The 14,585-nt window shown below is 39.6% G+C and overlaps 1 protein-coding gene across 7 annotated transcripts in view; it reads right to left on the reverse strand.

The window, feature by feature from the left end:
- The window catches only part of LOC139980366 (calcium uptake protein 3, mitochondrial-like), a 118,195-nt gene that overhangs the window by 56,501 nt on the left and 47,109 nt on the right, over positions 1-14,585 (reverse strand). For all 7 annotated transcript variants that reach the window (XM_071991998.1, XM_071991997.1, XM_071991995.1 and 4 more), the window contains exon 2: positions 9,076-9,202. In XM_071991998.1, the coding sequence (XP_071848099.1) occupies positions 9,076-9,202 (127 nt within the window). The remainder of the gene's footprint in view (positions 1-9,075; positions 9,203-14,585) is intronic.

Genomic DNA, 14,585 nt, shown 5'->3' on the forward strand with positions numbered 1-14,585 from the left:
CGAGATATTGAATATGACAGCTTAGTAGACCAGCCCAGACTGTGTTATAATACCAAATAGCTATACATCTATCCGTAGAAGTACACTGGTAGTGGCATATTATAGTTATAGGGTCAAGTGAACTTCACCAGCCGTGTGTAAACTGTGAAGATACGCCTCCAGAACAGTGCCTGCAACCGAGATTGGGCAGTAGCGTCGTCGTCGTCGTCGATTGATTCCGAGACTGGGAAAAACCGATGACGATGACGACGATGTCTTCTGATCTCTGTTGTTTGTACAATAGAATGAGGCAAATTGGTCGTCGAATGGATGCAATTACGGTAATCTATAATTATAGCACTTTACACACAGTCCTGCAAAGATGATCTACGGGGGGGGTTTGTAGATAGCTAATTCTACTGACCTTGTCACTGGGTGTTTTTAGTAAGAATATAAACCACCATCTTGTACTTTTTCACTCAGTTGTCAGATGGTTATTACCACAATTAAGAAATAAAGAAAATTACTATTGTGCTGTAACTAATAATTCTTGTTAAAAATAGCTTTTTTTTAGTTTAGTTTTTTTTTTATGATATCAATATTTTTGGTTGAAGTTTTACCAAAGTGAAATGCACAGATTAGTTCAGTTTAAGCATGCACTGAGTATTGAATTAGGACTTAAGGTTGAAAAGGCTTGAAGAATTTTTATTTTTTTGTATTGTTAAAGTTCTCATTACATTATTTTAAACAATTAATTAACTCATATTAATTAGATAATTTGGTGAACGCATCAGAAGAGCATAAAAGTAACATATCAATATATAACGACGGATCACACGCTAAAAAGTTTACTCGAAGCTTGTGACATATCTTTGAATCTGAATTTTCAGTGCAGATTGCATTTTAAGACCAATTTTCTGTTTACCAATGTTAGTGTGGAGGCCAGAGGAAAAATCTCAAGGATGTATGATGAAACCCGAGCACAACATTTTCTCATCTATGTTAGTGTGGAGGCCAGAGGAAAAAACAATTGGTTTAATTAATTGAGGATCATGAGTCATAATCAAAACCTCACTTAGACTGAGCTGTGTCCATGTAGGGTAGGCCAGAGGGATATTGAAGTCCAATATGCCTTAAAGGCCCATGAAATTACTGCGATATTATTTGGCATTGGAACTCTGTCTCTCAGGCATAATTTATAATGTGGAAAATACCAGGCCCTATCAAAAAGTTCATAAAGAAAAAAAAACAGTTAAATAAAATCAACAGGAAAACATAATACATGTTAAAACATACAGCGTGAGATTACTTTGGGCGTTCACAATTGTACTCACACATATATATCACTGATTTTTTACTGATTTATCACTGCTAATTAAAGTGAATGGGGAGGGGGCAGGGGGAGGGGGAGGGACCCAAATTATCAAAGCTATCTGAAATATACCATATACCATACCTGAGTGGTAAATTCATTTCCTTCCATCCTGTTTGGGGTAAAAACGAAAGGGAGAGAAAGAGGGAAGGGGAAATTAGGAGTGGGGAGAGAGGAGAGAGAGGGGAAGCCTGAGGGGAAAAGAATGGAGCAGAGGGAATGAGAGGGAACAGGGGGATGGGAGGGGAACAGAGGAGATGAGAGGGAGTATGAGAACAGGCATGTGAAGGGAACAGAGGGGATGAGAAAAAGGATGAGAGGACGAGAGGGAGTGAAGAGGGGGGAACAGCGGAAGAGAGGGGGAGAGAGTAGGGGTTGAGTGGGAAGATGGAGTAGAAGATGGGATAAGAGAGTTTGAAGAGTGGGGGAAGGTGGGGGAAGGTGGGGGAAGGTGGGGGAAGAGAGAGAAGATGAGAGGTGGAGATAGGGTGGATGAGTGGGGAAGAGATGGGAAGAGGCAGGAGGGGGAGGAAATCTTCCATCCCAGCTGGACAGACATTTGCACTACCATCTGAGCGCTTCATCCCAGCAAAGTTGGAATCAGTCCTGTAGTAGCTACCATAGTCAGATGCCACATGAACCATTCAAAGTTATAAGGTGATTAAGGTCAATGCTTGAAAGTTGGAACCCTTCATCACCTTTCCCTATCCAACAATCTACCCTGTGATATAACCCCATCCTATAACCCCATCCCATATCCCATTTTACTACCTTCTTCACTGACTCCAAAGGTAAGAAAAGTTCAAGTTAATGGCTGAAGGACAGAGCAAGGTCACTGCTGTTGCATTGAGAGGGAGACTTTTTCCCCAAATAAAGCCAAGACATGCAGAGCTCCCTCTACACATGTGTACATTCTTAAAGTGATTCTGTCCGTTTCGAATTAGGAAATACATGAAACTGTTCATTTTTTAAACATTTGAACTTAGTTTATGCTGCTTATCTGACAAACCATGAAAAATGAGGTTTCACCAAGCTAAGTTTGCATAAAACGTTTCATTAATTAAGAAATTAATGATCGAAAGTATCTGATGACGACAGATATCATTCACGTATTCTGTTACGCCATGCCTCTTGATTTAAACTAGCCAATGAGAGAACGCACTGTAATGCATATTCAGAACCAATGAAGGTCTCAGCTCTCCTTGCTCGAAGAACAGCTGATCGTTGATGCAACTAGCAGACTAGTGACAACAGTAATAAGTGTGATGAACGTAGTCTATGGTCACCCATTATATTACTACACTTGGTATCACAGACCGTCAATCATCTTCACAATCTATCTCTCCGACTAGGCCTAATAACGTAATTTTATTACAACTAGATCACTGACTAGGCTACTAATATTATACTAAGACCTAGGCCCTACCCTGACAGTAACAGTTAGCTCAAGTTCTAACTGACGTTCGATAAAGCTGATCGAAGGAACACTGACTTACCATCTTTATTGTATATTTAAATTCAGAGCTAATTTTACCATTTTTAAGCCGTTTCTGTTAGTTTTAACAACTATCACTATCATTTTCAGTCATCAAATGACATATTTCATACATGAACAACACCGGTGGTACATAATGAAAAATAATTAAAAACATACGATCAAACATCATCTTATCTATTTCCTTTTCAAAATGCATGTATTCGCTTTAAGTCATAAATAATTCGACTAAAATCTTGGTCAATTTTTTGGCAAGCTGCCATATATCTCCATCGTGCCGATGTTGCCTGCATGCTATTTGTGTGGTATATACTTTCACTAACTCCCTCCTGTGAAGCGTTGTGCATCTGAAGCAAATCTGGACGACACAATCAAATATATCTGTTTACCTTTTGCAATTCATCTAACTGAGACTATACCTGGAAACACTACATATATATTAAAACCATCGGTAGTGGGTGGACTGCGCGATCTTTATTTTATTCAGAGTTAGGTTGACAAGTATATTACATGGTTTGATATCAACGGTAGATTACAGTTAGTTTGTACGGTTGAGCAAAGGAACTGAGATCTTCAGCAACATAATTGTACCAATTAACAATGTCTTTTATAGAAGTATATGCTGCATAATATTTAACACTTAAAACACCTTAGTAATATCCCTCTATAATTTATTCGCTTTATAGGCTCTGATCCCCCTTCCAAGTTATTCCAAGAGATCGAGCGCTTGTTTATGACGTTAAACGATGCTAATTTTCTATGACAATCTCTTTAAAGATGATGATAAAAAAAAATTCTGGTTGAACATGTTCGATATATAAATGACCACTAGTTCTACTACTTAGCATACATATGGAGGCAATGAACTGGGAAATTCAAATGGGGAAGGAAAGAAATGGAGGATGATGGGAGAGAAAGGGGGCAGGGTGGCAAATTTTAAGAGCAGTGCAAACAGGTCTCCATTATTACAACTTGTAAGTACCCCTAATGCATATTCATAGACTCTCTGCATATGAATAATCTGGTTTTGTCTCCTCTAAAAGCTGCAGAAATATTTGCATTGTCTAAAAATAATCAAGAGACCGCCGGCTCTGTCACGTTCTAGACCTATTGTAAATCTCTCTATACAAAGGACCCCTACCGACGTTAGCCTGATGCCTGCTAATTTGGGAAATATTCCAGTCAAGATGCATGTTATCAATTGCTATTGGGTTGCATAGCAGGGGTGACAAATATGAAAATTTGTAACATCTGGCCACTTCCTTTTGTATTTCAGATCAAACTGTATATGTGGTCTGTCTATGATCATAGTTAAATGCCAAAACGGTGCCAAACACTGCCCCTTTAAACGTAACCACATTACTATGTTAGTAATAGATCAAGCAGATTTACCCACACCACTGTGTGTGTGAATATTATACAAAGCATCTAGTCAGAACATAATAGAGTTATTGCAATAAACCATATTGTGTAATTACACAGCAGTTTAAAGGGAATTTAATCCACTGACACACAATGTCAAATTTATGTTGAGAAAAGAGAAAAAAAATCTTCCACACTGTTAGTTGAAAATCTCAAATCTGTTTCTGTCCCTACAGTAACTCCTGCAGATATATAATGGATTAAATATCATAGTTCTTTCTGGCTAAACGCAGCTCCCTTACTCCTAGAATTTGCATAACAAAAGGAAGTCTGTGATGTCATCATCTTGACAGATCTAGCATTCTTCAAAAGCTTTATCTATCCTTTATTTTAGTCTTCCTGTTGATTAATCCTTGAATTGATATTTTCGATGATCTGTCAACGCTTTCCTCATTCAGAATTTCATCAAAATGTTCAAATATTTAAACGATTTAAATATATTACAAAGAAATATATATTACAAAATTGACTTTCTAAGCTCAGTTGCCATGACGACATCAATATGTCACTCTGCTGTTGCAAGATTTTTGCATTCACAAAACATCATCAAAGTTACATAAAAAATCCATGTAGCTTTGCAATGCCATATATGTGATGTATCATTTCCATCATAGTTGTTCAGCAATCAACTCCAGGCACCTTTATATCCCTTTAACCCCTGTAGAAAAAAAACCTTTTCCCAATCAAAAATGTGAGGAACCACACGTAACGATCTGATAAATTTTTGCCCTTCTATCAGGCCATGTTGCAAAGACATATTTTCTAAGACGAGGAAAGGACTTTTTGCAGGAGCATATATAGTTGAGAGTTTCCCCCCCCCCCCCACATATTTTCTCAGGCATATTTTGTTAGCTGATTGCAAACCCTTGCATTCTTTAGTATTCTACGAGGCATTTTTTGAACTGTTTTGATTAAAGATATATATTTCGGCTACAATTTCCCTGAGGTGCATGTAACCATCAATTAGCTCACAGCAGTAATGGGGAGCTTCTTCCTAAACCTTCTTTTCTAAACGCAGGCGAATATACCCTGACACTGAAAAATGAGGTAATGCAAACATCAATAGGGCCAAAAATATGATGAGTCACTGACCCCTTAACTGCAGTCCTCTATTAAAGTTAGCAGACTTCAATACAAATAGAAAAATACGCACTGGAGCCGAAAAGGGAGAAAGAATGAGTTTCATGTCCGCAAGGGAAACACATATCTCAAAGCAGTTTTAAATAAATTTGTGAGTGGGACATTTTAAAGCTTTATATAGTTCCTCCTAATTTACATAACATTAAATCTAGTTCAATTTAATTATGTAAATACCTGATAACTGTCCATTATATCAAAATTATCACAATATTTTACAGAATATTTTTTTCTATATTTGGTATTCATTATACTGATGGGACCAGTGCTCCAGAGACCACTGCCAATCAGATCTTGTGTTTAATATTAAAGTCAAATACAGTGTCACGAATCACTGGCATATACTGTATGCTAAACTTCTCTTTTTGGGGACCAGGGCCCAAAGCAAATACCAGGTGGACAGATAGGCTGTTTTAGGGGAGGGGGAGGTAAAAAGATTTAGGGGACCTTTTACAGGAAAAATTAGAACTATTCAAAACACAACAAATTGCCATTTATCACACACTTCTACGATATAGTTTTGAGATGTTTAAACATGATGCTCTTGAGACTACTGTGGGGAATTAAGGGGTTGGGAGAACATATTGAGGTATAAAAAGAATTCTTAACGCTTATAAAGTAACGTTAGCTTTAATTGGCAGCTGTCTATATGGCAGAAGGCAACTTTAGCCAATCATCACAGAAGCACTTTATAGTGTAGAACCACATATCAGACAGCAGTTTTTACAGCATAGCACGTACAGCAAAGCTATCATATACCTACATACAAGTGTCTATAAATCACAGTTTAACTTTGGAAACTTCTAACGACCTTTGACTCTGGGAAAACCATTTTAATTGTTCAAGGAACCCCCCAAAAAAACCGCAAAACGCTACGAATCAGGCTGGATGCGACTTTTCAGGGGAGCTTCAGTTAAGATAAACTTTCTCGTGAGTCTATCTATACCTCCTCCAATAAAGCGATCACACATATAGGCCTATATAAGATGGATTTGGTAGCCAGGGTTGATATTCAGGGGAAGACACTGATTTATGGGAAGCACCCTGCAGTCCTCTACCTTTGAAGATGGCATCCTTGTTTATCCTTCCTGCGAAAAGAGATCAATTTTATTAAAACAGCTTGCCAAGATTCCTGGGATTTGAACAGGGTTGACCTCTTCTCCAAGTGCTTGCTTGCTTGCTGCTGCTGCTATTGCAGTCTACGATAGAGAGAGAGACGCTGAGGCTAAATATCATCATTGTCGTCATTTCTCCTCCTAGTTGGAAAAGTGATGAGAAATGTTTACAGAACGGAAGGGATGAGAGGGGGAAATTTTACTCCGAGACTCTCGAAAATTGATTCTAGCTTGTAAATCAGTTGGGCATCTTTGTGAGCAAAGGAAATTACATGTGTACACCATGTATGTACTTTTATGTGTAATATATCTATATATTACACATAAAAGTACATACATGGTGGATACATGTAATTTCCTTCATATAATATATTTATATAGATATGTATAATTGACAATGACTGTACCATGATCTGTTTACCAGTATGTAGGTCATAAGGTAATTAGGCAAAAATTAATTGTTTTTCGTCTTATTGACATTTTCTATGTTTTTTTTTCATTTGGACTTTTTTTGCTTCCTTTTTGTTTAGAAAAATCCCCTTTTTGTTTTTATTGTTTTTTTTTTTAATCTGTTGCAAAAAAGAACATAAAGTAATTACAGTGTTCATGTAAGATCCACAATTTACTGATATTTAGTCACTGTGCTTCACGTTTCCATAGGAACCATACATACTATGAGTAATTACTTTGATTTGATTTCAAAGATACTCACTGAGCCTACATGTCTATCATGCAGGTAGCCAGCCATGCATCTCAACCCAGCAGTGCAGCCTGACAGCTGTGCCACATAGTTTCATTGAGAAATAGTCTGCTGCCACCAATTTATACAAAGTTGAATCCATATGATCATTCTAATGCTCACATTTATATATAGCTCAGTTACTGACATTTACAAATTTGGCTTTTCCATAAAATAATGGAAATGTGATGGTTCTGAGCCAAACACAGATTTTGCACATGTCTGTCTATGTGTGGAGCAATTTGCCCATTTTTGTGTCACATTCTGCTAAACCATGTGAGATTAAATTACTCCCTGCAAAACTTAAACGAAACAACAGCCTTAACAAATTTGCTATATATCCCATGTACTGGGGTGTATGAACGTTCTGTGCGTCTGTTCTAGGTTTGCCTACTGTTCAAAGTGTGCACCATCCCCTCCTACACACCCCCCCCCCCTCCCTCCTTCAATAGCATGCATGTTACTTTAAACATATTATTTTAACCAGAAAGAGGCCTTGCCGCATTGCAAACAATAACTTCATGTCTTGACCATTACAGACTACATGTGTTCAGCAATTAAGGTCTCCTACTACACTGTGGTTGACAGTTTTGAGCCTTTGACATTAGTTTTCCTCAAATGACCTTTGACCAGCCATAGAAACAATTTATCTAAAAGAGCTATGAAGTAAATCTTACCGCACCTCCAAATTATGAACCTTTGTTCAAGCTCTACTTCTGGAATTATTGAATAGAAAACTATTTGTAGAGCACATTGTCTCAACCTTCCAAGAAGAATCTCAGACCACTCTTGAAACTGCCCGAGGGGGGGGGGGGGGAGGAGGAGGGTGTGAATGGAAGGCAAAAGGGAACTAGGGTCCAACAGAAATGAAGATCTAGATCTGAACCACATAAAATATTATGCCGCAAATAAGTCGACTTTCCATCTCTTCATCTCACAGGTATACACACAGACATGCTGAGCATGTTCAAGAAGGACATTTCTGATTATCCTTAAACCTGGTTGGAGGGAGGAGGGGGAGGGGGTAGTGATGAGGAAAAACTTGGAAAGAGAAAGGGCTTGAGTCAATCTGAATCAAAGAACATAAAATGACTAGCCTTCCTCTATCTCAGAATATAACAAGGGCAAGGGGAATGAGATGGGGGAGGAAGGTGGGTTTAGGTGCAAATGAGTTTTCTGTTTCCTGAGAGAATTCATAAACCAAATAGATCATGTGACCAGTACCAGACTCATCTGCCCATTCTTAGAAATAAAATATTTATTTCCATGTCAGGGTAAAACTTTCTATAACATATATGCAAGGAAAAATGAACATGAAGCTTGCATGTTAAAAAAAAGTTTAATCTGATTACACTTGAAACTGATTTGGATGGTGAAGTGGGGATGGGGGAGGGCGGGGTGTGGACAGGTAATGGACACAATTTAGAGAGGAAAGAGAAAGGAACCTGCACAAATGAGTTACACTCAAGTCAATCTGAAGCAAAGAAAATCTGATGACTGAGCTCATTGAAACATCCTCATTCATAGCATGACACAAGAGGGGGAGGGGGGAGAATAAGGGGAGGGGAAAATAAGGTGAGGGATGGAGGGGAGATTTAAGTACATATGTACGCATTCATTTCCTGTTTCCTGAGAAAATCTCAACCAAAGAAAAAATATGGTTCATCACTCAAATCTCCTGATTCTTAGAATGTAATGTTTATTGTTCTTTTTTTGGTTTTGTGTAAATGTTGGGTAAACTTCCTGCCTCACACACGTGCGCATGCAGTGGAAGAAAATGGAGAATAATAATAAAGCCTTGATTTATCTGACTCACGTCTCGGATCTTCGTCTACGATGGACTCTAAGAAATCTTGCATTGTCATGTAGATCTGACCGTCATACTTCAGAGAAGCGAAGGAATTAAATCTCTCTTCTCTCGCTGTAAGCGGATACTCTTCAGGCTGACGAGAGAAATACGAAGAAACAAAATTACAAATTACAAAAGGTATAATTTTATACTTGAGTTTCAAGCTGTGTCATGGACTGAATTCTGCAAGATGGGGGGGGGGGGTAGGGGAGGGGTGTGGCAGTACTTTTTTTATTATACTATATATTTTCATAGAAGAGAAAGATAAAGGTATACGTTTTTAATTAACCAAAATTCCATAGTCCAACTGAAAATCATGAGATATTTGCAGCTATTATAGTATGAATTGAAGTTTGTCTTACATGGTATTAAAAGACATCGCCCTCCAGTCATAATGAATATTCCTTATTTACCTTCAGACACAATCTTGTACTTGTTTTTATTGTTCAGCAAACTTTAGTCTTCACATGCAACCAAATGGAATCGTGTGACCGGCTGTAATTTTGTCACCCTCCCCCCCCCCAAACCCCTTCCTATCAGGGGTGGCACGCATTGCCTTTGACAGAACAAATGAAACTTTCCAAATCCCAAACTCTAACGACTTTACTAGAATGGTAAAACTAAACTTTTACTAAAATACTTTGAAAAAGAAAAAATACAAACAACTGTGTTTCATACAAACTATCTAACATGTACCAAGATTCCATTGTTTAGCACTCTGCATGTACTTCAAACTTACGAATTAGGGGACAGTATTTCAATTGTCATCTTTACCGTCCCCAACACCGTCTATGTGAAGTATGGCCCCGATCCAATTGTACCTCTCTGTCCATGTACATACCTAAACCAACCAATCCCCTCCTCTCTTTCCTATCCCAGTCCCACAACCGGTACCGATGTAATTTCTGCTCCATGTGAAAGTGTACAATTGCAAACCACGCTGCTGTACAGCCGATAGAATTATGTTACTTTCGCCAAATTTTCAAAACCTAACAAACAAAACTCCCACAAACAATTCAACTCAAAACAATTTTACCACCAAATTAATTCAGAACTTTAATGACAAAGACAAGACAGCAATTAAAAAAATGTCTGTTAGACATTTTGCAACGAGAAGAATAAGATTCTTCATTAAATGTAAGAGTGAGATCTATCATGAATCAATAACTAAGCAAGTGTATATATGGGATGGATTGTAAGGTGGCACAAGGTGAAAAAAACAAAATCTTCAAAGAGTGTTGTTTAGATTTTGACCACCTGTTGACCTTTGACCTCTATATCACAAAATAACCAGGAACTTGCACACAGTAATTGCTTGATCCACATGCCATAAGTATGGAGTTCATCTAATCTTTGGGTTTGGAGGTTAACAAGTTGAAAAAGGTCTTCAGAGTTCCACATGTTTATGATGACCTCAAGTGACCTTTGAGCCTCAATGAAAATGACAGAGCATTATGACTCACTAAGTTGCAACCACTTCACAAATATGATGAAGTTTAGCCACCATGACCTTTTTTGGGGAGTTATATAAAAGTCAAGATTTTCACGTACATACACGCCACACACGCACACATCCGTACACGCATGCATGCCATCACCACCGCACAGATTCCTTCTTGCCTTCAGCGGCAAAGAATGTTCATTGCAGGCCGCATGATCTTGAGAAGACAAACAACATGCTTGAAAAACTTAATTACATGCACAATTTGTAAATTATGTTCACTCTGCATTTTAAGTGGACGCTTGCATGCACGTCAGATGATGAATACAAACAGTACTTGACATTTGTCCTCGCAATTGTTTTCACCTTTTCTCTTTCAACGAATTATTAGAAACCCAGATGATCTAAATTCAAAAGTTCTCCACAATACTGGTATGTAGATCAACCCCACTGTACATTTGTATGTATATATGTGTTCCATGTAAGTTATGCTGGCAACAACAACAGTGGCAAACTTGCAGGCGAGTTACGCACGGGCGAAATCCTCAAGTTCTCTCCCCGTTACTTCCCCCCCCCCACCCCATCCAACCCTTTATTTCTGATCTCTGATGGCCTGTATATATCAAGAAGAAACTTTGACAGTAGTAGCAATTCCCTCCAAACCATATCAGATTAAACATGTATGTAAACATCTTGTAGGACAACAAACTTGCTTGTAAGGAGTCAAAAACTTCTTCCCCCTGCCCATTCCCCTGCCCTGGAGTTCTGGCTCCCACCCCCAAGGGGAGCATAATAGACCCCAGGTAAAGAAAATGCTGCTTGTGACATTAATACAACAATTAGCAACTTTCTTTTACTTTCTTTCTTTTTTTCTTGTGGGGAGGGGAAGGGGGAGGGACAGGGGGATGATAGGGCGAAGAAGAGGTGATGGAAGCAGAATTAGGGTAAGAACACAAAACAAGGATACAGAATACAAGAGACCTGTCACCAAAGGAACATGTTATGCTCAGGGATCCTGACAACCCACAAAACTGTCCAGCAAGTCTTGATCCAATGCTTGGATGACCATAGCTACTTACCCCCCAAGCATCAGCACAAAAGCTCACAGACAGGCACAAGTGTTCTGCTGCACAAGCCACACTGATATACAATCAGTGCATTGTCCAGGGGAATACCCAGGCCCATGTTGACACCATAGAGTTTGCCATTGAAACCTTAAAGTGGTTTGTGCAAGCTGTGACATCATCTTTGGCATATAGCGAGACTAAGCGGATTTGCCCGGTCGCTTTTCAAGAGGCGAGTCACCGCCGGGCCGCTACAGACGATAGATAGCTCAGTCTTTTTTTCCTTTCATGTAGTCAAGCCATTATGATTTTCAGCCTATAATAGTTCTCAATTCCCTTTCTTTGGAATTAAAAGCTGGAACATTCCCACACAAGAGTCATACTATCCCAGGGGTGCGTTCAGTGAATTAAAGTTCAAATGGCTGGAAAATTTTTAAAAGGATTTAACTTTAAGTCAAATTGCTGATTTCATTAAGCTCTCTAAACTTTTAGGTTTTAATTTGCTTAGATGTCAGCAAAAAACCTTCTTCCTTTTATGCAAGAGACATCAAATCTGAAAATTGTTGCTTTTGAAGTTTTCTTTAACCACATACGACTCTTCAATAGTCTATATTTCTGTGCCCCTACCTATGAATAAAGATCGTTTGTGTCCCAAAAGCACACAGAAAAAGACAGCAAAGGAGAAAAGGAAGAAAAAGCAGAAAAGAGACTCATTGGGGAAAAAAACATTTTGGAGTGAGTCTCATGCAATGACTGCTGCCAGACTACAATCTACTTAAATATTATGCAAGAAGCATGTCACATTATTTTCAATTGCCTTTCTTCAAACCACTTGTGATTTTTTTTTTCAGGCTGACATACTTTAACATGCTTAACCTCCAATAACATCAAAAACACTAGTTGAGATTCTGCTTCTTACTAAAAGATGGTCGTCGCACGCACAATCATTCACAAATGATTGCAAAATTTATTCAACTCTTTATCACATGTACTGTTTATGAATTTCTTTTCCGATACAACAAAATGGAGTTTAATTCCAACGGTTGACTCCTTTCTGCTTTTAAATGCTGTGCAAGTGTGTTTTTAAAAAAAAAATATATATAATATATGTGGGCATTTTTAATTAAAAACTAGTTATTTTCCATTCGTTGGGCGCCATATCTATTCTTATGCTGCTTCTTAAATCATGTAAATTTGTAACAGTGTTTTGTAAATAGTGTTATAAACTATAAGGATGGTTCATTCTATTAGAATTGACCTATTTCCATCACTTTATAAATAATGGGTCTGGCAAACAAATTGACCGTACAGACATCTGTGCTCAAGAATGGACGTTCCACGTAATTACTTCGGAGGGTACACTCTTCGTTGGCGACGACAAGATGTATCGATCGCTGAACTCGATACCGTGTTTACGCATACCAATCAAGGGTTCTGCTTTAAAATGAAAGGGAAACAATGCACAAGTTCCGAGGTAATCCAGCCAGCTATCGGAAAATGAATTGGCCTTTTAACCTCAAGTGTTCTTTCCATACATGTATAGTACCATCTACTCTCATAGTCAAGCTGTATGGATTTATATTTAAATGTCCTTCTCCAACTTCTTTGGTGCGGAGTTGCAAATGGGGGGTGGCATGGGCAAGGGGTGGCATGGGAGTGAGGGAGAAGAAGGAAGTTAAAAGGAACGAGAGAGGAGAGGAGGGGAGAGGAGGGGAGAGGAGGGGAGAGGAGGGGAGAGGAGGGAAGAGGAGAGGAGAGGAGAGGAGAGGAGAGGAGAGGAGAGGAGAGGAGAGGAGAGGAGAGGAGAGGAGAGGAGAGGAGAGGAGAGGAGAGGAGAGGAGAGGAGAGGAGAGGAGAGGAGAGGAGAGGAGAGGAGAGGAGAGGAGAGGAGAGGAGAGGAGAGGAGAGGAGAGGAGAGGAGAGGAGAGGAGAGGAGAGGAGAGGAGAGGAGAGGAGAGGAGAGGAGAGGAGAGGAGAGGAGAGGAGAGGAGAGGAGAGGAGAGGAGAGGAGAGGAGAGGAGAGGAGAGGAGAGGAGAGGAGAGGAGAGGAGAGGAGAGGAGAGGAGAGGAGAGGAGAGGAGAGGAGAGGAGAGGAGAGGAGAGGAGAGGAGAGGAGAGGAGAGGAGAGGAGAGGAGAGGAGAGGAGAGGAGAGGAGAGGAGAGGAGAGGAGAGGAGAGGAGAGGAGAGGAGAGGAGAGGAGAGGAGAGGAGAGGAGAGGAGAGGAGAGGAGAGGAGAGGAGAGGAGAGGAGAGGAGAGGAGAGGAGAGGAGAGGAGAGGAGAGGAGAGGAGAGGAGAGGAGAGGAGAGGAGAGGAGAGGAGAGGAGAGGAGAGGAGAGGAGAGGAGAGGAGAGGAGAGGAGAGGGGAGAGGAGAGGGGAGAGTAGAGGATAGGAGAGGAGAGGAGAGGAGAATGGCCCACCCACTAAGGGAGAACAGCTGCAATTTACTCAAACTGCAACATATTGCTGTGACTGTGAGTAAAATGTGGAATTAAAGTTCACTCATCATAGATCTACATGACTACAGAGTCTTCATTGCTTAAGATTATTTCATCTTCCCATACCCGGCCCCCACCACCCCCCCTCTCCCTTTTGACTATTGAGTGGTAATACTTCAAAGACCCAGAAAGATTTAAGATTTTTGTCTCGAAGAAGTTACAGCTGTAATATGAGATATGAGTCATGTCACGCATGCATTATATACCAAACACGCATCTTACAAATTACTAACAATCTTGGGTAAGGTCTATTCTTGACAATGATGCTGACACACTCCCTTACCCTCTGTTTCTTTTTTCCCCATGTAAATGGGGTCTTCTTCGGATGTACGTTCAATCGATGACGTAACTCTTTTTTGCCACACCACTGGTTATGTCTTGTAATCCAATTACTCTGTGAATAACTCGTAAGCTGGTACGTGCGACAGAACACGAGATCCATCTCAAACCCCCGTCAGTGAGTGATGACTGACC

Source organism: Apostichopus japonicus, chromosome 14 (genome assembly GCF_037975245.1).
Source record: "Apostichopus japonicus isolate 1M-3 chromosome 14, ASM3797524v1, whole genome shotgun sequence".
NCBI lineage: Eukaryota > Metazoa > Echinodermata > Holothuroidea > Aspidochirotida > Stichopodidae > Apostichopus > Apostichopus japonicus.